The sequence below is a fragment of the Notolepis coatsorum genome, assembly GCF_963971535.1.
Source record: "Notolepis coatsorum genome assembly, chromosome: 8".
In the NCBI taxonomy this organism is placed as follows: Eukaryota; Metazoa; Chordata; class Actinopteri; order Aulopiformes; family Paralepididae; genus Notolepis; species Notolepis coatsorum.
In genome coordinates, this window is record NC_140172.1 from 98,709,190 (window position 1) to 98,730,863 (window position 21,674).

Here is a 21,674-nt window from a genome sequence, read left to right on the forward strand (position 1 = left end):
CACTCCAATTTTTGTTCAACATGAAGGCAATACCTCCTCCACGTTGTTTACCGGATTCTGCTGTTCTATCCTTGCGGTGAATGAAGAAATGATCGGCCGGTAGGATGGCGTGGTCTGGGACTTCTGGCGCCAGCCACGTCTCGATGAAGCAGAGAACGTTACAGTCCCTAACTGACACACACAACGTTGTTACTGTAATGCTTTCATGCTTGCTTGAATTTTGGGCAGATAAAAACATACAGCAACAACTGGACAATACCCACAAAAACGATATTTATGGGCAATTTGTGAGTTCAGACCTCAACCAAACAAGCATGTTGAGCCTCACGGCTCAGTGGATGAAAACTTCGAGATGAAGCCACGTTACAAGCACAAGACTTTTGCCATTGCTATGTCTATACATTGGTTTCTTGTTCGAATGCATTTATTTCTATAGACCAGTGGTGCCCAACCAGTCGGCCGTGATCGACCGGTAGATCAATGACATGAAATATAATTGCCGCGAGCAATGGGCTAATGTTAGCTGCTAACTAGTAATAAATAGGCTAAGCTAACTAGCGTTAGCCGTTAGCTTAGCATTAGCGTTAACCCTGGAAAACGCTCAAAGCGGACTCCACGACACCAGTTCCATTCGTGAGAAAAGGGGGTGGGTTATATTGACAAGGCTTGACAACAAAGGTTCAAATATAACTTCATATTTATTAGTTATTTGTTTCTTTATATCAGCATCCAGTTTCCACCACCGTGTGTTAAAACTCTTCCTGTGTTGACGTTAGAGCAGACCTGGGCAATTACGGCCCACGGGCCACTTCCGGCCCGCGGTACATTTTTACAATGGGAGATAATGAATATTGAGCAGAATTAAGTTCAAGTTATCATTGGTTCGGCCCTCCAACACAGTTCAGGTTTCTCATGTGGCCCCTTGTAAAAATTAATTGCCCACCCCTCCGTTAGAGCGTGACATCATCGCTACGGCAGCTTCCACGCTCAAAACGAAAAAGAAAAAAAAACGGAGCGCACCAAGACTGCAGTGTGTACACAAACTAGAGTGGGGAGAGGGAGTTCGCACCCAAGGACGGAGCGGAGCTGATTCAACCCCGAATGGCAGTGAGAAAGCCCCCTTAGGCCCAGTCCACACGATCACGAGTATTTTTGACACAGAGGTTTATATATAAAAAAAAAAAAAATGCCTCGGTATACACGGGTGGTTTAAAAAAATAACCGCGTCCTCACACAACTGGAAAAGCTGCTACAGAGTGACGTAATATATATGTAGTACAATGCCAAAGCAATAGGTGGCGATGTAAGTTCAAACATGAAGGCCAGTTTCAACCAATCAGAAGGGTTGAACGCGTCACTACACGTCCTGCTCAAAACAGAAACCCGCCATCTTTAAATTACCTCACGTGAACATTAGCAACATAGCATTTAAAGAGCATTTAAAGACCACGGTTGCAGTGTTCCAAAAACCTGGTTGCGTGTGGACGAACAGTGCAACTGCACACATTAAATCACGGTTACATAACACCCCGCGTTCGTGTGGACAGGGCCTTAGCATCCTTTATTGCCTTCTGGAGCTGGGATCTGGACTTCCTGTATCCGTCCAGGTCCTCAGAGTTGTAGGCAGTAGTCCGAGCTTTAAGCCTGGCCTGTACTTCTCCATTAATCCGTGGCTTCTGGTTGGGGAATGTTCAGATGTTTATCCGTGGGACACGGTCATCAATACGTTTTGTTATGTATCCAACAACCGTGTCTGTGTGTTCATAGATGTCTGTGTCTTTAACACTTTGAATGCCCAAAACGACATAACACGTGTTAGCAGCCCACCCGCTGAATGCCCACCACGACAATTAGCGTGAAATTTTTTTTATTAGCGATCTGAATTCATATTTCATCAACCGAGTCTACCGTTGGAAAACCAGCCCCACCAGGCGCTCAGATGTGAAAAAAGCGCCCCCTATGGTCTCCCAGATGGTAATGCACCCTTTTGGAATGGACTCAATGAAAATAGATGAGAAAAAAAAACTCCGAAATCCACATTTTACTTCTCACGCATGTACCCCGAGACGCTCGGAGTCATTGTGGACCATCAGAACAGCGTGTAATATGTCTTTACAGTATGTAGCATTGGATCAATAAAAGGATCGATTTTTGGAATGGCGATCAGGAATTGGAATAATCTGTTTGGATACCATCTGATCTCAGGTAAGGAATCTATTTTACCAGTCTTAGGATAATCAGACCTGTTTTCACGGAGATAAGCTTTTCCCCTATGTGTGATATAGCCGTTTGGCTGTGCGAGCGATCAGGAACTAAGAGAATAGATTTTCAGCTTGCGGCACCAGCGTGCATACGTACACTTATACTATCGATAATCTAGCGTTTATTTGAAAACGATTCATAAATAGGCCGAAAAATGACAACGTTCTAGAATATTCCAGTACAGGGCGTTTATCACGGATTCTTTTTATTTTCCGTGAAAACGAGGGCTTTTCAAAATGCTATAAAACGGAAATGAACCGATAAAAAAACAATCCGCTGCGACAATGTTGACTGGAAAATTAGTCATTGATAAGCGACGGGCAGATTAGACACATAGCCATAATTTAAAACATAGATTAGGCGATATTAACGCTAACATGAAGTGGTTGATGGGCATTCAAGGGGGTAAAAAGGAAAACACGGCCGGCTCTGAAAGTGTTGAGCACACTCTAGTCCGTGATGTGAAAACAGTGACGTAGGTCGGAGTCTGATTGGTTGGACCAAAGTTGAATGGTGTGCATCACCAGCTTCTCTCGCTTCAGTCTCTGTCTGTAGGCGGGGACTAGGACAATGGCGGCGTGGTCAGAATTCCCAAACGGCAGTCGGGGGAAGGGAGTATAAACATGATCCAGACAGTGTGTTGTTATTCCCGTGGGTCGGAAAATTAATATGCTGCTTGTATCTTGGCAATACTTTCTTCATGTTTGCTCGATTGAAATCGCCAGCAACAATGAAGGCAGAATGAAGGGGAATATACACAGACGTTATCACGACAGATGAAAACTCTCTGTAAATAAAAAGTGCAGCATGTGATCATTAGGTGCTCTAGGTTAGGAGAGCATCCCTTAGAAATAATCTCCACATCTGAGCACCAGTTTGTTGATCATAAAATGCCTTTTGATTGACCAGATTCCGCGGTCTGATGCTGGTAAACAGCGAGAGAGAGAAAGAGCTATAGAGAGAGAAAGAGGTATAGAGTGAGAGTGAGTGAGTGAGTGAGTGAGTGAGTGAGTGAGTGAGTGAGTGAGTAATAAACCACATATGAAGTTGCAGCATTGCTGATGAAACAATGGATTTAGCCTTAGTATAAAAATGTGTTTATGGGTCAACAGTGTATAACGAAAGGAAGTGACTTCTTCCGTGTTCAACAAGGACTACTCTGTACCGTTGTTGTTGAGCATGATGTTCTCAGGCTTCAGGTCTCTGTATATGATGCCCTTCTGGTGCAGGTGACCCAGCGCCATGGAGATCTCAGCCAGGTAGAAACTGTCAAGACAGAAAACAAACTCTAAACGGAGGGAAAGACACTGTGCTCTAGCAAAGAAAAATCATATTTATATATTTCACAACAAAAACATTGTTGGGGTTGTTAGGTTTCAGAGCCTGCACCACCCCTGCCCCCTTAACACAATCTCCACCACGCAATATGAGCATCTTATAGCTCTGATGCCACCGCTGTAAGCCTATGGAGTCGCTCACCTTCTTTGCAGGGCTATAACTATTTAAATAGTATAGCTATATCTGCATTACTATGGCCCATTCGACATCGGATATCTATCGTTCAGGATGTGGGAACGTTATATTTTTCCATTCATACATTGTCGTTTAATACTGTCGTGAATATAAGTATGTTTTTAGAGTGGTCTGCGGTAATTCCTAAAACGCGAGTTATAGGCCCTGATGCATATTATACTTAATCGATTGGCATTTCGTCCCTATACACGCTACAATAAAAATTTCAAATGCATATGATCGGTATGCATTATGCTCCATCATGCATGAAGGAAATGGGGGGGGGGGGGTCGTTTCTGATTAATTGATTGTCAATAACAGCTTTCTTTAGTACAACATCATACGTTGATCAGATGGATTGCAATGAAAGAAATGGACAATCGAGCTGGAATTAACGTTAGATTCTCTTACCTCTGGCTGATGATACTGGAGGAAAAATATTCCAATTATTTGATTGCCATCTGCTAGATCGTATGTCCATTTGGCCAACACCATAAACTCCAAAAGCATAATGATTCTTGCGTGTCGAAGGCGATTCAATGCACTCGACTGTACCATCTGGATTCACGTTACAAGAAAACTGCACCGGGACGACATTCACCGATGCACAGAGTCATACTTCCTGTAGAAAAGTAAGTGCAACATCGGCCGAAATCCACCAGGCGGCGGTATCAGGCCGTTGCAATCGCAGACAGTGTCAGAGTTTCCCAGAGCCTTGGTGGATGAATATGGCAGCGAATAAAAAAATAACGATCACAATAACGAGTTTACTCATTGTTGGCGATATTCATTTACATTTACATTTACATTTAGTCATTTAGCTGACGCTTTTATCCAAAGCGACTTACAAGTTCTGTACGACAAGCCATCAGGAAGGGCACAACTCTATCAGCTGAGCAACAATGTTCATCAAAGTGTTGAGTGCTACAGTGTAGGTTAGTTTATTAGGACAAGTGCATGACAGTACGGTTAGTTAGGGTTAGATTTTTTTAATTTTTTTTTGTTTTTTTTTGTTTTTATTCAGATAATGGTTGAAGAAGTGCGTCTTTAGTCGACGGCGAAAGATTGGACGTGATTCGGCTGTCCTAACTGGGGTGGGTAGTTCATTCCACCATTGTGGGGCAAGGACTGAGAATAGGCGACTTCTCTTTGATGACCCTCCCGGAGCTTGGATAGGAGTAGGTCTGAGGCGGCCAGAAGATGCAGAGCGTAGGGGTCTTGAGGGTGTGTAGTTAGAGACCATTGACCGGAGGTAGGCGGGAGCGGTTCCCTTTGCCGCACGGTATGCTAGGTCGAGGGCCTTGAAGCGGATTCGTGCAGCAATGGGGAGCCAGTGCAGGTCCCTAAGAAGTGGGGTGACATGGGCCGACTTCGGTAGGTTTGAGATCAGGCGGGCCGCTGCGTTCTGAATGAGTTGAAGAGGCTTAGTGGCAGTGGCCGGGAGGCCAGCGAGCAGTGCATTGCAGTAGTCGAGGCGGGAGATGACTGTTGATTGGACGAGGAGTTGGGTGGCTTCTTTTGTCAGGAAGGGGCGGATCCTTCTGACGTTGCTCAGGAGGAATCGGCAGGTTCTGGTCGTCGCTGCGATGTGAGCAGAGAAGTTCAACTGGTCGTCGAGGACAACACCAAGGTTCTTGGCGGTCGGGGACGCAGTCACAGCTGCATTCTCGACTGTGATTGAAAGGTCGGTTAGGGGGGAGGATTTGGCCGGCAGGTGGAGCAATTCTGTTTTGCTTAGGTTCAGTTTGAGGTGGTTGGACGTCATCCAGGCTGAGATGTCGGACAGACAGGCCGAGATCCGCTCAGAGACGTGGATATCTGAGGGAGGGAAGGAGAGGAAGAGTTGAGTATCGTCGGCATAACAATGGTAGGAGAAGCCATGAGACGTGATAATGTTACCCAGTGATTTAGTGTAGAGGGAGAAGAGAAGGGGTCCTAAAACCGAGCCCTGGGGGACACCCGTCCGCAGGGGGCGGGTGGCCGACAGGGTCCCTCTTCATGACACTTGGTAGGAGCGGTCATTGAGGTATGATGACAGCCATGTCAGCGCAGAGCCAGCCGAAGAAATGAGGAAAAGCAGTTGGAGCGCGCGAGAGCGACTCGTCAAATTCTATTAAAACAGACCAAAAAAAACATTTCTTGATTCAGAACAATTTGATCATGGATGAACAAAACATTCAATGTGAATGGTTGACTTGAATTTCAAGGACTTTTTAAGCACCTTGTTAAAAAGATTTGCTGTTTTCAAGGAATTCCAGACCTTGACTTTTTTTTGGTAAAAAATCAAGCACTTCAAGGACCTTGTGCAAACCCTGTATGTACATTTGTGTGTGTACGTATGTATGTGTATGCATGCATGCATGCATGCATGCATACAGGGACGGACCTTCCTACAGGCGATATAGGTTAATTTTTTTTTCTCAGTGCAGTTTTGGCGCCCCCCTCTATATCTGCAACCATTATTTTTACATAAAAAAAATTCTAACATAAGGGAAAATGAGCCAAAAATCTAAAACGGTCGGTCGGTCTGAGCCTCAGCTTTAGGTGTTCACAGTCAGAACATGCTAGAGCGCTGTGCATTGATGGGTATCGGTCAAGTGTTTATAGAATTGAACGTTGAGGAAAGAAAGACTAACGTTAGAGAACTATGAAGAAAAAAGCCATAAAAAAAAAAAGAAAAAATTACAAAAAAAAGAAAAAAAAATTTTGGGGGGGGGGGGGGCAGTGGTGAATCTCGCCTAGGGCGCCAAATGGGCTAGGTCCGCCCCTGCATGCATACATACATGTATGTATGGATATATGTATGTGTACTGTGTACATATACTACACCTAAATGTAGAGTGACTTCATTGACACAATAAAGTATTAAAAAAAAAAGAGAGAGGGCAGGCGGGGTTCCTGTGAAACAACGCGTCCCGCCTGCTCAGCCAAAGTTGATTCGTGCTGCTGGACTTTTCAGAAGTGTGGTGCAGAGTTTCCACGTGGCCAGCAGGGTTTTGGGGAGAGGGGGCGCTTAGGTCCACATGCAGAGTATAGCTCTCCGGTCTGAAAAGCACCCAAGTCCCCTATAGACACACCATCCCCAAATAAACACCCGCTGACCGCCAGAACTCAACTCACCAACCTACACATGGACACTTATCACCTAATTCTTTCACCTAAAATCTATAGCTGCACTATAGATTTGCACAATAGCAGCACCCTGTGGCCATGAAAGGTAAATGCTCAAGTGTTTTACACAAAGACGATCATGGAAAATACGAGAAAAAAAAGTGTCACATTTATGCCCAAGAAATGAGAATGGAGCATTTTATGTTGCTTTAAAATGTAAATCACGTATTGACTAGAAAGAAGGGCTCATATTGGCGATTCCACTGGTCACTGATGGGAATAATATATTTTTTTATTATTATTTGTATTATTATAAAAAAAAAATTACAGTCTGTAAAGTTCTGGCATGGTCCTGTGTTGAAGTTAGATGTTATGTATGATTGCATGTAACTGTCTAACTGTTTCCACAAGAGGGCACTATAGGCGTAGCTATTGAAGCCGACGCCAGGTAAGAGGTATAAAAGGAGATGTTACCTCCCCCTCTGTCTCTTCCTCCGTCGCTCTTACAAGAGAAGGTCTCATGTGTACTGATGTGTGCAATGTGATAATAAACCACGCCAAAGGCTAAAGAGAGAAACCTTGTCGTCATGAACATATTATTGTCGCTCCACAGCTGACTGTCAACATCCTGTATGTCATCATACTAGCATGTGTCTCATGTCTGTAATGTAACACGTTGTTGTGGGATGCATTGACATATTAAGTCTGCACGTTTACATTGCACTACTTTTATTGTCTTGTATACCTATTCTTATGTCTGCAGTTTATGCATTGTTTTTATTCCGTCAACTGTATGCTGATTTTATGCCTATGTTCATTTTATACTATTTGCTGTGGGGCACCTGGGCTGCGGTCTATGTGTGAAAGGTGCTATACAGATAGTTATTTATATTTATTATTATTATTATATTGTAAAAAATGTATGCATTGAAATGCCTATAAGTCTCGACGACATTGAAAATGAGGGTAACGTCAATTGTCTTTTTCGAGAATAAATAAATGTTTGAATTATGTTAACATTGGGGAACGTAACATTAGCGGTATTAACTCATTCAGCGCCATCCACGTTTATATACGTGTTTGCTAGACAACCCTTGAATGCCAACCACGTATATATATATACACACGTGATTAGATTGTTTATTCTTTTTTCCGATATTTGTATTCATTATCCATCCAGGGAGCCTGGTGTTATCATGGGAATGGGTCTGAGATCGCAAAAGTCCAATACCGCCACCTTGTATAATACGGCCGGTATTGCACATCCTTTGAGACTCTGTGTATTGGGCTGTGCGTCGATTATATAGGTCCGGGCGGACTTTTCCATGTTGGGCATGACAAGCGGTTATAACGCATGGATTTAAAAGAATCAAACACTCCCGATTCATGTTCTTTGGTGGATTATGTTGGCGACACGATCGACATCAATACTTGGAATGGCGATCAGATAATTGAAATATTCTTTTTGGGGTACATCCTAGTCAAGGTAAGGGCTATATGGTATCAATCTTGCGTTGATCCAAGAATTCCTTCATTTCGATCCGAGCGTATGTGTGTAATGTATTCTGTTGGTGATGATCAAAGCATCAAAAAACTACCCCCCCCCCCCCCCCCCCCTTCATGCATTCATGATGAAACATAATACCTATAATCAGGGCACGAAATTAACTTTGACTCACCGGCCAGTAGTTAGTAGTTTAGTTTACTGGGACATTTCGTAGTGACTAGTGAGCTAGCGTGAGCTAACGTGAGCTACCTAGCCAACGGAGGTATTATGCACTAGACTATTGCTGGAGCATTTGTTGATATCAGGAGCTATCAGTAGCTAGCCGGCTGGATAACGTTACACAATGCACAATCATGTATTAAACTAAAAGTGAATAGTTGACTGGGTCATTTTGTAACGGTAGCTAACGTTAGCTCACGGAGGTCCCACTGACTAGACTAACGTCACGGTGACTGTCCGAGGCAATAGCCTCTGTTTACGTGGGTGCGGGAGGGGCAGTGCGCTGCATGTCTGTGCTGAGACAGCGAGTGAGAACTCCGCTAAGAATTGGATCATGATTTTCGATCGGTTTTCACATGACTATTTGATTGCCCGCCACATGGCGGACAGACCTCTCAGTCTCACTCGCCAAACGTAAAATCTGCCTGCCAATGGCGCTTGGCGGGCTCTAGTTTCGTGCCCTGCCTATAATCTAGATTTGATTGAGAATAGTAGCTAGTCCAGGCAAGAAACTACAACGCTTTTAGTAGAATACACGCATATGGCTATTACGCAGCCTTTCGGGAATTACCCTAGACCGCTCTAAAACCATACTCATATTCACCATGGTATAACACGGGAACGTATGGATGGGGAAAAATTATCTCTTTTTTGCATCTTGACCGGAAGAAACTCAATGTCAAATGACTATAGTATTGTATCCATGGCTATAATATAGAATATAGATTTAGCTCTACAAACAAGGTGACTAACTCCCATCGTTTACAGCGGTGGCAGTAGCTACTACAGGATAAGGCTAATAGCTGGCAGCCAATGAGTTAATGTGAGAAAAGCAGTTAATGTTAAATTTTTTGGCAGCATCTCCATTGTCTGTGCTGATTGTTCGTTAGTGTTTGGTATTTTTTGTTGGTATTTTTTGTTGGTTTTTAGTACTTTTAAACATCCATTTTTAGTAAGTACCGTAATTCCTCTAATAGTAACCCCGGCTTGTATTTGTTTCAACTGTAGCGGGTACCAGGCTTGTATTAGGAGGAGGCATGTATAAGAGGGAGGCCTATATTTCAAATTTTCAAACGGATCATAATGAATAAATCAACATTTTGTGTCAGTTTGAACCCAGTAAAATGTACTGGGTTCATTTATTGAAACCAAGTACTGTATGAAATAGTAAACAGTGCAATTACAGGTGGTCACTGGTCATTTCAACGTTTTCAAAGTGAAATCAAGTAACTAGCTCAGTATACAGCTCAGTATATTAGTAACCCGGCTTGTATTAGGAGGCCGGCTTATAATTGCTTAGCTCAAGAGCGCACCCGGCCATTAATAGAGACCCGGCTTGTATTTGAGACCCGGTTACTATTAGAGGAATTACGGTAGTAGTTTTCATTTGATCCTATAATTTTTTCATTCACCGATTTGTGGACTTTTTTTTTTGTGTCCTGAAAGGCACCGTATAAATAAAATGCATTATTATTATTATTATCATCCAGGAGGGAAAAGACACTTTGGATAGTAGAGACTGCATCTCTGCCTGTCCTGGCCAGGAAACACTTTGCAACTATGATCTCCTCTAGCAGTAGTTAGATATTGTAATGTGTGGTGAGGGGTTGCAGCAATTCCACTGAGAGAAACTGGTCTGAGGCTGGATAACATGCCTGTATGCCTCTCATAAGTTGTTCTCCAACTCATGAGAACCTGCTCTCAAGCTCTTGCAGCATTCTGTCGAGGACTGGATAGAACAGTCTCTGTCTCAGTTAATCTCCTGAGCTGAGGTCTGAGCTTGTGCCACAAGATGACTCAATTACTCGTCCATCCTTTTCCGCTTCCTCCTTTGGCTCGTAGTATGTTCCTCAATCCCAAGGCCATTACATATGGCCTTTGTCCTGTCATACATGTCCACTGCCATCTCTGAGGTGTGATAACCTTTGAGTGTGTCCTGCACTGTGCTTTTAAATAGTACAGATAGGTATTGAAGATGTGCACTTTAACGCAGCAGCACCTGGAGCCATCCATACCCATGTCCAGTGTCCACTGACAAAGACATGCTCATGATACTGTGATAAACTATAATAAGCTTTAATCGAACCCTGGTTAATTTCCTCAGATAGTCCGGTTGGTTTGGGGTGGTGTGAAAGCTCATTCACTCTTGCAAATGAACCCTGCTGCGGTTCATTTGAGATGTGAACGCAAAGCGGAACAAAGACAGGAAAATACCCAAAAATCTAATCTTTTTTTATGAGAAGACTGAAACATGTGTATATAATGAAACACACAATACAGTTTTTTTTTCCATTGCACGATTTTGAAAACAGGGCCCGGTGTTTCAAAACACTACACACAATTAGCACAACCACACACACAATTATCAGAACACCTCAGATCCATTGCTAAATTAAACACTCGTCAAAACTATACACTAATTTATAGAAACTACATTTTGTTACCATATGAAACACACGTTTCATATGACTTAAAGGATAACTCCACTATTTTGGGAAATTAGCTTATTTAACATCTTCCCTGGAGTTAGACAAGAAGATGCATACCTTTTTTGTCTCTGTGCGTGCATTTTAGCTTTGGGAATAGATGCTCCGTTAGCATAGCTTAGCTTCATCACTGGAAGTGAGGCAGGACAGTAGCCTTACAGTGCCTTACAGTGTATTGCAAGGTCTGACATTGACCAAACTTGATATGCATGACCTTGGTGGGCTCTAGGTCAACTCCTGAAAAGGGGGTCAATGTCAGACCTTGCAATCAAAAGTTAGGGGCGCACTGAAATTATGGCAAGGGTTATTAGCCCCCTAACTTTTGATTGCAAAGTCTGACATTGACCCCCTTTTCAGGAGTTGACCTAGAGCCCACCAAGGTCATGCATATCAAGTTTGGTCAATGTCAGACCTTGCAATACACTGTAAGGCACTGTAAGGCTACTGTCCTGCCTCACTTCCAGTGATGAAGCTAAGCTATGCTAACGGAGCATATATTCCCAAAGCTAAAATGCACGCACAGAGACAAAAAAGGTATGCATCTTCTTGTCTAACTCCAGGGAAGATGTTAAATAAGCTAATTTCCCAAAATAGTGGAGTTATCCTTTAATTCTGTTTGAACCAGTTACACTGCTGTGCTTAACCTAAAACACATAGCAATTCTACTTCTCAGTGATTAGAGTACTGTAAGTGAAGTACACAGATAATGTGCAAATACACAATAAATTGTGATTTATTTACTCCATGTTGACTGATTTGGGTATATGGAGAGAAAATGCATATTTTCATCAGTCTGCATCATTGGTTGTCTTGTGTAGTGTTTGGTGAATGTATTGTATATTTTCACGTTCTCCGTGTACAGTACTTCACTCTCCTTCCATTTTGGTTGAAGACAGGTGAACTCACCTGCTGCATTTGTATAGTGCTTAAACCTGATTGGTGTATCTACAATTAAGCAATGGTGTGTTTGTGCATCTGATGGCTGTGTTTAACCAATTGGCTCATATGTGTGGTAATTTGACATTATGTGTCTAATGTAATGCAAGTGTGTTTAGTAAATCACTGTGTATTGTTTTGTAAAAAGTGTCAGGCTGACATTGTGCTTATAGGGGTGCAAATCTAGGCCTATGTTTTGCTCCTTGAGTGTAAGGTTTTGATAATTGTGTAATACTTTTGATTTGAGTGTTTATGCAATCGAAAAAGACTAGAGATTAACTGTTTAAGGACCCCCCCCCCCCCCCCGGGCTGAAGCCCACAATGTTTTCTAACCCTAAAAACGCCCCTGCGTTACAACTGCAATGGCACAATCACATTAGGTTCTAATTTAAAATAAGTAAATGGACAGTGATACACTCCCTCAAATTTCCATCCATTCATTGATGGATCAATGTACAGCCGCAGCCTATAATTTGGCCGGTAAATTAGAATCTTGTCGGCCGCGTTGGCCGTCCAACAATATTTATAGCGGAAACCCTTGTGTACACATATTTACAAAAGGTAAGTAAATCAAAGATTTCAGAGATATTTGGAATGGCATATGTAAATTTTGTTTTCGGGTATATTTTTTTGTTTTAAAAAACATTAATCTCCACCAGATTGACTGTTGGGAGTCATTTACCATGCCGTGTCTTCCATAAAGATCCCCTCTCTCTCCAGTTGCATAAACAGCTCCCCGCCTGCGAAAACACACACATCTCCATTAGGTCAACAAGAGTTGGAATGGAAACCCTGAATACCCATTTCCATTTTCACAGTGTAAATAACGGCAACAGTTGTGATTGGAAGCAACAGTTGTGATTAGAGGATCACGAAAATGACTGGGGTGGAGACCCATCTCACCGCTGAGGTACTCCAGGATGAGGTACAGCTTGCCACCTGTCTGGAAGGCATAGATGAGGTCCACGATGAAAGGGTGCTTCACCTCCTCCAGAATGTTCCTCTCGGCTTTGGTGTGGGCGGTGTCCTTTGCGTTGCGCACAATCATGGCCTGGTGAGGGACATAAAAGAGGGTTGGTGTTAAAACTACTTAAGATTACTTGGAGACCAGCTGGGTTGCTTGGGTGGTCGGCACTGGTCGCCTCCGTCATCAGCTACGGAGGTACAGTACAACTCAGAGCCTCCTGCACGGTGGCTACAGTAAATACGGGTTGGTAAAAACAACAAACACCAGCCATTGCACAAGCCTACGGTTTTCTGGGAATCCAAGCTGGGCTTTTCAAGTCAACATGGGAACCAGTGCAGTCGGGAGGATCGTCAGTTACAGATAGGAGGCTGTGCGAAAGAGAACTAACCAGCCCTGAGGTTTCACGGTAAAGTCCAGTGGTTCCATTATTGTGTGAGGTCCGATCTGGTTTCATTTAGACTATGAGCCTTAAAAAGAGTCTGTGTGGAAAAGCAACTTAGGAAAATGTCAGTGTGTCAGTATCTGTGTTTTTATTCTTTTTAAACAGAACAAACACACACAAACAACGTTTCACTGTCAAAAACATCCCTGCCTCGAGAGGAAGTAAAAGTACCCGGTGCTACTTACAGTCGTATTATTTGCCTTAACATATTGAATAAATAATTTATATTAATTGTTTGCTCTCATCTTTTTTTAGTCTACTTTAAAAAAAAATAAGTGTGGTTTTCTTTCAGCAGAACTTGTTTAGTTTTCTGATAACTATATCACCGCATAACTCAGAAATGTTCATACAAGCTTACTAATTGGTTATTTATGACACTGTATACATGCAAGTAAAAGTTATTGCCGGGTGGCTGGGTACTGTAGAGGTCTAAGCACTCGCCTCCCACCGCAGCGACCCGGGTTCAATTCCCGGCACCGGTACCTCCGGCTTGTTCAGTCGTCCCTACCAACATAACTGGCAGTGTCCGCAGGTGGGAAGCCAGTGGGCACCTGTTCAGCATGGAGCGGATCTGGGGGCGATAGCATGAACCTCCGTGCATGACGTTACGCTCTTCCAGTGGAGAGGATCTGGGGGCGATAGCGTGAACCTCTGTGCATGTTGCGCTCTTCCAGTGAAACTCCTCGCTGGCGACTCCACATGTCTCGGGGGAGGCATGTTGTCATCTACACCCAACCCAGACTGACAGCCATCCATCTACACTCATCCACACTCACCTTAGACACTACACCATATTTTATCTAATTATTAAAGAAATTTGCACTACATCCATACCTCGTTTTTGCATTTAGCATTTTTGTACCCCATTGCCTGCATTATACTTAGGTTGTACTTTAGTTTGTATAGTGTTGGGACTGTATTCCTCTTTTACTTACCTTTTTTTTTTTACTGTATGAAGCACATTCTCAGCGGCTCATGAGAACCAAGCATTTCACTGTAATGTAGGCCTACATGTACTTTATACATGACAAATAAAAGCAAACACTTCTCACAATCTTCCTGGACACTTTTCACTTTACATTTTCACACTTATTACTGTACATTTGACTGTATAGTTGTATATTTAAGATTTTAGAATGTATATAGTATACATACCAGAATGTATATCCCGGACCGTATTTTATTCTTTATTCTATTTATTTTTAATATTATTATATTCTTATTCCTATTTTAGTCCTATTGACTACCTAAATGTTTATTGATGTTCAATGTGAGCGATCTGTGGTGCCGAATTTCCCTCGGGATTATTAAAGGATTTCTATTCTATTCTAAAGTAATTTGTTTGCGGTGCTCAGTATAGTTATAAGACACTTGGGGCAAAGCCGTTTCTGGCTGTGTGACGTACAGGCATAGAACTATGTGGCGTACAGGCATAGAGCTGTGTGACGTACAGGCGTAGAGCTGTGTGACATACAGGCGTAGAGTGCTCTGCATAGGAATGGTACGCTACACCAGACGGGCAAACTGCACACGTACCTTTTTCAAGACCTTCATTGCGAATATTTTCCCCGTAGCGGCACCCGACACCTTCCGAACTTGAAAAACCTGAAAACAATAACATTCTAAAATGTTAAAAGAGACACTTGTTTTTGGTTGTTCCGATTTTGGTCCACGGACCATTTGTTGTCTGGACCTGTTGTCTACTTGCTTCTAACATTTTACAGCATTCAGACACCCCAGCAATGTAAACATATATATATACACACTGTTCGGAGATCTTAAAGGGGCAATTCACAGAAAAAAAAAATATTTTCACCATTATCCAGATCGTTTCGGTGTGATTCGGTGTGCATCTGCCATAAGCCGTGTTGCAACGCAGGAACTTTCCCCCAGAACTAGGGACTTGTTTTTTCCCGGGAGATTATTTTACGGGGAAAGACCCTGCTCTGGGGGTAGGACTTTTCCAAAGTTGAGGAAATTTGGGGGGAGTGCTTGTGGCGCTGAACATTCTGAATGACACGACAAGCCCGGTAACGTGGAATTGGTAGATATTATAAACTTATAATATTATAAAAGTGATCTATGCAAAAAAACAATTGTGTGGTCCTGTTGCACGTTCCCGTTTAATGCAAGGACCAATATATGGCAAAAGAGTCTGCATGGTAACATTGGTCCGCTCATTTAACCGTGTTCAAAGACCTGAAAATTGCCATTCCATGTTCTAATGAGCCGCTGAAATGTCGAGACCCTTTTCACACGTGACCAGACTCATTTGCCCCAATCTTTGCGGATCTTTTCACCATAGTGCAAATGCAGAGAACAAGCCGAAGGAACTTCCATGTAAGTTCCATGCAATGTAGTTCCTGGCAATTACAGTTTCTGGTCGTTTTTGGTGCAAATCTGCTGTCACTCCCAATACAATGAAGCTGAAGGGGCAGGCCCAGATAAGCTTTGCTTCATTCTGTCCCTTCCCGAACAAAACCATTGTCTTGAGCTATGCTGATTATTGTATTTTATTAGCATTTTTTTTTCTTTACACATTTGTGTTTGTTTTATGGTTGAAATGTTCGAGATAAATAAAGATCAAATCAAATCAAAGGCAATGTCTCTTTTCTGAAATCATGACCCGGTTACTCAAGATAATCCACATACCTTGTTGTGAGCAGTTTCATGTAGTGACTATTTTCTACCGAAGTACACCCCTCATAATAATGAATGATAATGGATCAAGATGTCAGTTTTTCAAATGCATTTTTTTTAATATACTTCGAACACCACAAGCCAAGTGCCATTCAGCTCCATTGTATTGGAGTGACAACAGATATCTCTATGGTAGATCTCCTAAACTAGATATTACTCCAGGTAAGGGGGAAATGTATTTTTCAGAATTTTGGGTGAACTGCACCTTTAAAAATCACCCTCAAAATGCTTTCAGGATGAGGGTGAAACTGGGTTGAGAACTAAAACTAGGTGGACAGACTATAAATACTCCCTAAATATGAACACAAAACTGAAACATTCATAGTGCAAGCTACATCATGGTAGTGCATGAATGTCAAAGTATCCTTTCAATGACCTACTGTAGCCAACACATTACAGATCTAGGTTTAATTCAGGACTGTGGTTTAATTACTAGGTTTAATTCATGAAATAAAATGTGAACATGCACCCAAAGAGAGATACACACCCTGTAAAGCACAATACAGGAAGACATGTTTGTTTGGATACCTCCAAATAAAAACAAGGTTATGTTTAATGTTCTTTGACATAAAGCAATAGTCAGGCTTTCAAATGAGCAGACTTTGATTCATATTCGAGAAGATGTTTTACTAACACCTAAAGGCGACCTTGGGTGCTCAGAAAGGCGCCTTTAAATAAAATGCATTATTATTATTATTATTATTATTATTATTATTAAAGAACATTTCCATAGTTTAGAATAAGATGCCTTACCTTTCCATAGCCACCCTTTCCCAAGACTCGAAGCAACTCAAAGCATTCCGGTCTTATCTGCTCTTTTCCCTTATTGACAATGTCCTCTGAGATTTCAAACTTCTCACAGTCTTCCATGTTACTAGGAGAGAAAAAAATACATAGGAATATTTCCTTCAATATTCCTTCAATATTTTTTTTATTAAGTTCAGTCTGATACTTGGCCATAACATGGTATGGTACAATATAACTGTGACAATACAATAGTCACAATGTTATGGTGACCTGAAGAGTGAGACCATGTGAGACATGCAAGTGTTAAATCATGTACTTAGGTCGCTTTCACATATAGTTTTGGTAGACTCGGTGCGGTTCTGGTGGTGAAGTTGCAACATTGTTGCATTCTTCATTTGGTTCGCCTGCGTTCACATAGCAATCTGTCAGGCGCACCGAACTATCTGAACAATGTCACGCGGTCGAAAAGGGCGCTCGTCTATTGGGCAGTGGAATGTGTGTGTGGCTGCGAGCCCGTGTGTGCGCGTGTGTGTGTGTCTGTGTGTGGACTGCGAGCCCTCCAGATCAGCGGAGGCGAGTATTGACGTGGCATTGATCCATTGATCCAATGCCGTGCGCCTCGGTAATAATAATAAGCCGCGTTTTTTCTTCCTTCTTCCCAAGATGCACAGTTAGATATATAGATAGATAGATAGTTTGGTCCGATGAAGCGAACCGAGACCGACGTTTTCAGGCGGACCAGAGTTCGCCTGTTTGGTCCGCGAACCGAGTTCGACGCGCATTCACACAAACCCGAAAAACCGGACTATCGAATTCTGGTCCGAAAGTCCGGACCAAACAGCCCCTGTGTGAAAGCGACCTTAGACTAGCATGTGTTAGCCTAAATCATGTACTTAGACTAACATGTGTTAAATCATGAACTTAGACTAGCAGGTGTTAAATCATGTACTTAGACTAGCATGTGTTAAATCATGTACTTAGACTAGCATGTGATAAATCATGTACTTAGACTAGCACGTGTTAAATCATATACTTAGACTAGCATGTGTTAAATCATGTACTTAGACTAGCATGTGTTAAATCATGTACTTAGACTAGCATGTGTTAAATCATGTACTTAAGACTAGCATGTGTTAAATCATGTACTTAGACTAGCATGTGTTAGCCTAAATCATGTACTTAGACTAGCATGTGTTAAACCATGTACTTAAGACTAGCATGCGTTATATCACGTACGTAGACTAGCATGTGTTAAATCATGTACTTAGACTAGCATCATGTGTTAAACCATGTACTTAAGACTAGCATGTGTTATATCACGTACTTAATGGTCCCATGTTTTGCTATTCCTTTCACTATTTGGGATTTTCAAGCCGGTTTGGGCTGGGCTCCGCCCAAAAGCGCTTTGAGTGACAGTCACCCACACAGCGTGATACATGTATACGAGAGAGAGAGAGAGAGAGAGAGAGAGAGAGGATACATCACTCCGTGCGCGCGTGTGCGCTGTGCGAGTGGCTCGAGCGATTGTGTGTCAAATGCAGGTGAACCGTGGAGAGAGAGAGGATACATCGGTCCGTGCACGCTGTGCGAGCGGCTCGAGCGATTGTGTGTAAAATGCAGGTGGACCATGGAGAGGGAGACCGCTTCCGCATTATTCCCACTGCTCTGTTGAGCGAATTGTTGATTCTCTCTGTCGGCACCCGCGCACGTCAACCCGTTTGAGGAAGTGTCAGTATTTCCACTCGCTCTGTTGTTGAGTGCGCTACAATCATAGAGGGGCCGTTAGTTATGCAGATCAGCAGCACCTACTGACGTCAGGGAGCGAGTCAAATCAGAATGGCTTAGTTCACTGGGGGAGGATATTGTCTCAACTGAATTGGAGCAATCCGCCAAAATGAGAATTAGAGACACATAATAATATTATTTTTTCGTTATTTTTTTTATTAGCGATTTCCATTTATTTTATCAATCTAGCCTCACGTTACCACTGGGACTCTCTCTGAGCTCGAACAGGGGAAATAGCGGCCCCTATCGTCTCTCCGGATGGTATTGCACCCATTGGACTGAATGAAATGGATGGGGGGAAAAAACTCCGGAATCCACATTTTACTTATCAGGCATGTAACCGGAGAAGATCGGATTCATTGCCGACCCTCATAACAGCGTGGAATATGCGTTTCCAGTACCCAGCGTTGGATCAATAAACGCGATCGATATTTGGAATGGCGATCAGGAATTGGAATAATCTTTTTGGAGAACATCTGATCTGAGGTAAGGAATCTATTTTACCAGTCAGTCTTGGGATAATCAGAGTTTTTTTCACATATCTCAGCGTGTCCCATATGTGTGTGTGTGTGTGTGCGTGTGCGTGCTGATCAGGAAATGGATAATCGATTTTTCAGCCCGCTTCTCTAGCGTGCATAAGTACACAATATACTATCGATAATCTAGCGTTTATTTGAAAACGATTCATAAATAGGCCGAAAAATGACAACGTGTTTTGTGTATTCCACTAAAGGCCGGTTCCTGCAGAATCTAATTTTTTTCTGGACGTTTCAAAAAACGAGCGTTTTTCAAAATGGTATAAAACGGAAATGTACCGATTAACACTTTGGCGACCACAGTCTTGCGCCGATTTATAGGCCAGAGGACAGAGGTTTGTTTACAAACCGATGTACTTTCTAACAGCTATATATATAATTTATAGTATTGCTATCTGTCCATTCTCATTGTCACTTGAGTGCATAAACCGTGCCTTCATAATGGCTTAAAGAAAATAAAAATCCATCGGTTGGTTGTCATTTTATAGCGTTGTGAATATAAGGTTTATCGCACTTTTCGTCTCGTCTTTTTTCTGGGGAGCTAGATAATAGGTTAAACGTTGGCGCCGTTATATCAAACACCATTTCTGCTGTATATATACGAATGAAATAAAACAAACTGCGTAGCATCCAGACTATTACAGAGCATCTATGGATGAAATGGGGGTGGCGGGGAACGCCGATTAGAATTATTGATTAGCAATACAGTGTGCGTTCAGGTAGCCAATGTCACTGATCGATCACGTTAGGTTTTAAAACAATATCCAATCCAGCTGTAATTTGGGGGAATAGTATCCTACCGTCAGGCCATGTGATCGCCGGCAGCATTTCGTCATTAGTCATCGGAATCTGGTAGATCGATATGTCCATTGGCTAATCATAAATCCCATTATTCCAGGCTGAAATATGCGTTCGGTAATGGGATCAAAGATGGAGGGTCTTCGTTTGGAACCGAGGCTCATATGAAACGCCCACAGACTGTGAAAAGAATTTTTTTTTTCAATCGCCCTCAATGATACTGCAGTGGAGCGATGGCGCCCCTAAGCGGATCTGGCCGGTATTGCATGTTTCAAAAATCAAATATGTGGGTAGGTCCTGCATGTCGATCGCGGACGTTAATAGCGTTATAAATATGGAATAAAACAATAACAACTCGCCACGAGTTAACTCGTGGCTCTCGTCCTCAACGGGTGGAATCGAATCACGAGTTAACTCGTGGACGGTCCACATAGTGTTAAAAAACAATCCGTTTCAACAATGTTGACTGCAAACAAGTCATTGATAAGTGACGGGCGTATTAGACACATAGCCATAATTTAAGATATAGTTTATGCGTTCGCAAATGTGCTCATCCTCTCATTGAATAGAGCGCTGGCACTCAAGCACTAATTCTAGCGCCCCCTGCTGGCACTCAAAGTGTTAAGACTAGCATGTGTTATCACGTACGTAGACTAGCATGTGTTAAATCATGTACTTACAAGTCAAACCCAGTGCACTGCTCCATGTATTCACCGAGTGGACCCTGAAAAGAGAGAATCAGAAGAAGGGAGAAGATCTTATCACATTGTCATCAGCTAACTATAAATCAGTCTTATGGGTTTTGGGCATTAGATTTTAAGATGTCTTGCAATTTTGTCCTGTGCCATGGGGATACATTAGGTTAATATTCAATATTCAACAGTGTGAAGCCAGTGTTTCACACCTTTAAATCAACTCAACATCATCAGACTACCATCCAGTTGCCACTGTAAGGGTGTAGAGCACTGAATATCAATTCACCTTCCCTTTATCTAGGGCAGTGGTTCCCAAAGTCGGGGTCGCGACCCAAAGGTGGGCCGCGAGCAGTAGGGATGGGTGCCGAATTCGGTAGTTTTGAGGTACCGAACCGAAACACGTCGGTACTACAGAGTATCGAATCAAGTGAGAAACCAAAAAAAAAAAAAAAAAAAAAAAAAAAAAAAATCAATCATGTCAACCAGGGAACAAACTTAACTTTTTGACTTACCAGCCATTTGGCTGGTAGATTTTAAAAACTACCAGCCATCCAGATTTTTTACCAGCCAAAAATTATAAATAGCTTTTTAGTATATCGCCATGTGTTATTATTACTATATAATACTCTCGTATGCTATTTTCAATTAATATCATAAACAACATAAGGAATATTAGCATAATTTTGAGTGGACTGAAGGAATGAGTCAGCGTTAATAGTTTTAAATGCAAATAATTTATTGCGAATTTATTTACAATATGGAAGCAAAAGAATTAAAGAACATATTAAAACAACTTCAAACAAGATAAACAAATCCATACTTGCCACCTACAAGGCAACAAGGGATGTTAGCAGAGTCTGTAATGCATCCAGCCTTGTATGGAATAATAATATAATAATAGATAATAATAATAATAATACCGTCCACCCCTAATATAATATAATAATAATCTGTCAGCAGCCTCCACTGAT

General features: G+C 42.2%; 1 protein-coding gene across 1 annotated transcript in view; it reads right to left on the reverse strand.

Annotated features, from left to right (window-relative positions):
• Window positions 1-21,674, reverse strand: part of rps6kb1a (ribosomal protein S6 kinase b, polypeptide 1a) — a 100,091-nt gene that overhangs the window by 72,247 nt on the left and 6,170 nt on the right. Inside the window, exons 2-7 of the mRNA XM_084320709.1 lie at window positions 20,689-20,732; window positions 16,896-17,016; window positions 14,979-15,047; window positions 12,937-13,084; window positions 12,716-12,773; window positions 3,428-3,528 (exon numbers count right to left, since the gene is read on the reverse strand). Coding sequence (XP_084176835.1) covers window positions 3,428-3,528; window positions 12,716-12,773; window positions 12,937-13,084; window positions 14,979-15,047; window positions 16,896-17,016; window positions 20,689-20,732 — 541 coding nt within the window. The remainder of the gene's footprint in view (window positions 1-3,427; window positions 3,529-12,715; window positions 12,774-12,936; window positions 13,085-14,978; window positions 15,048-16,895; window positions 17,017-20,688; window positions 20,733-21,674) is intronic.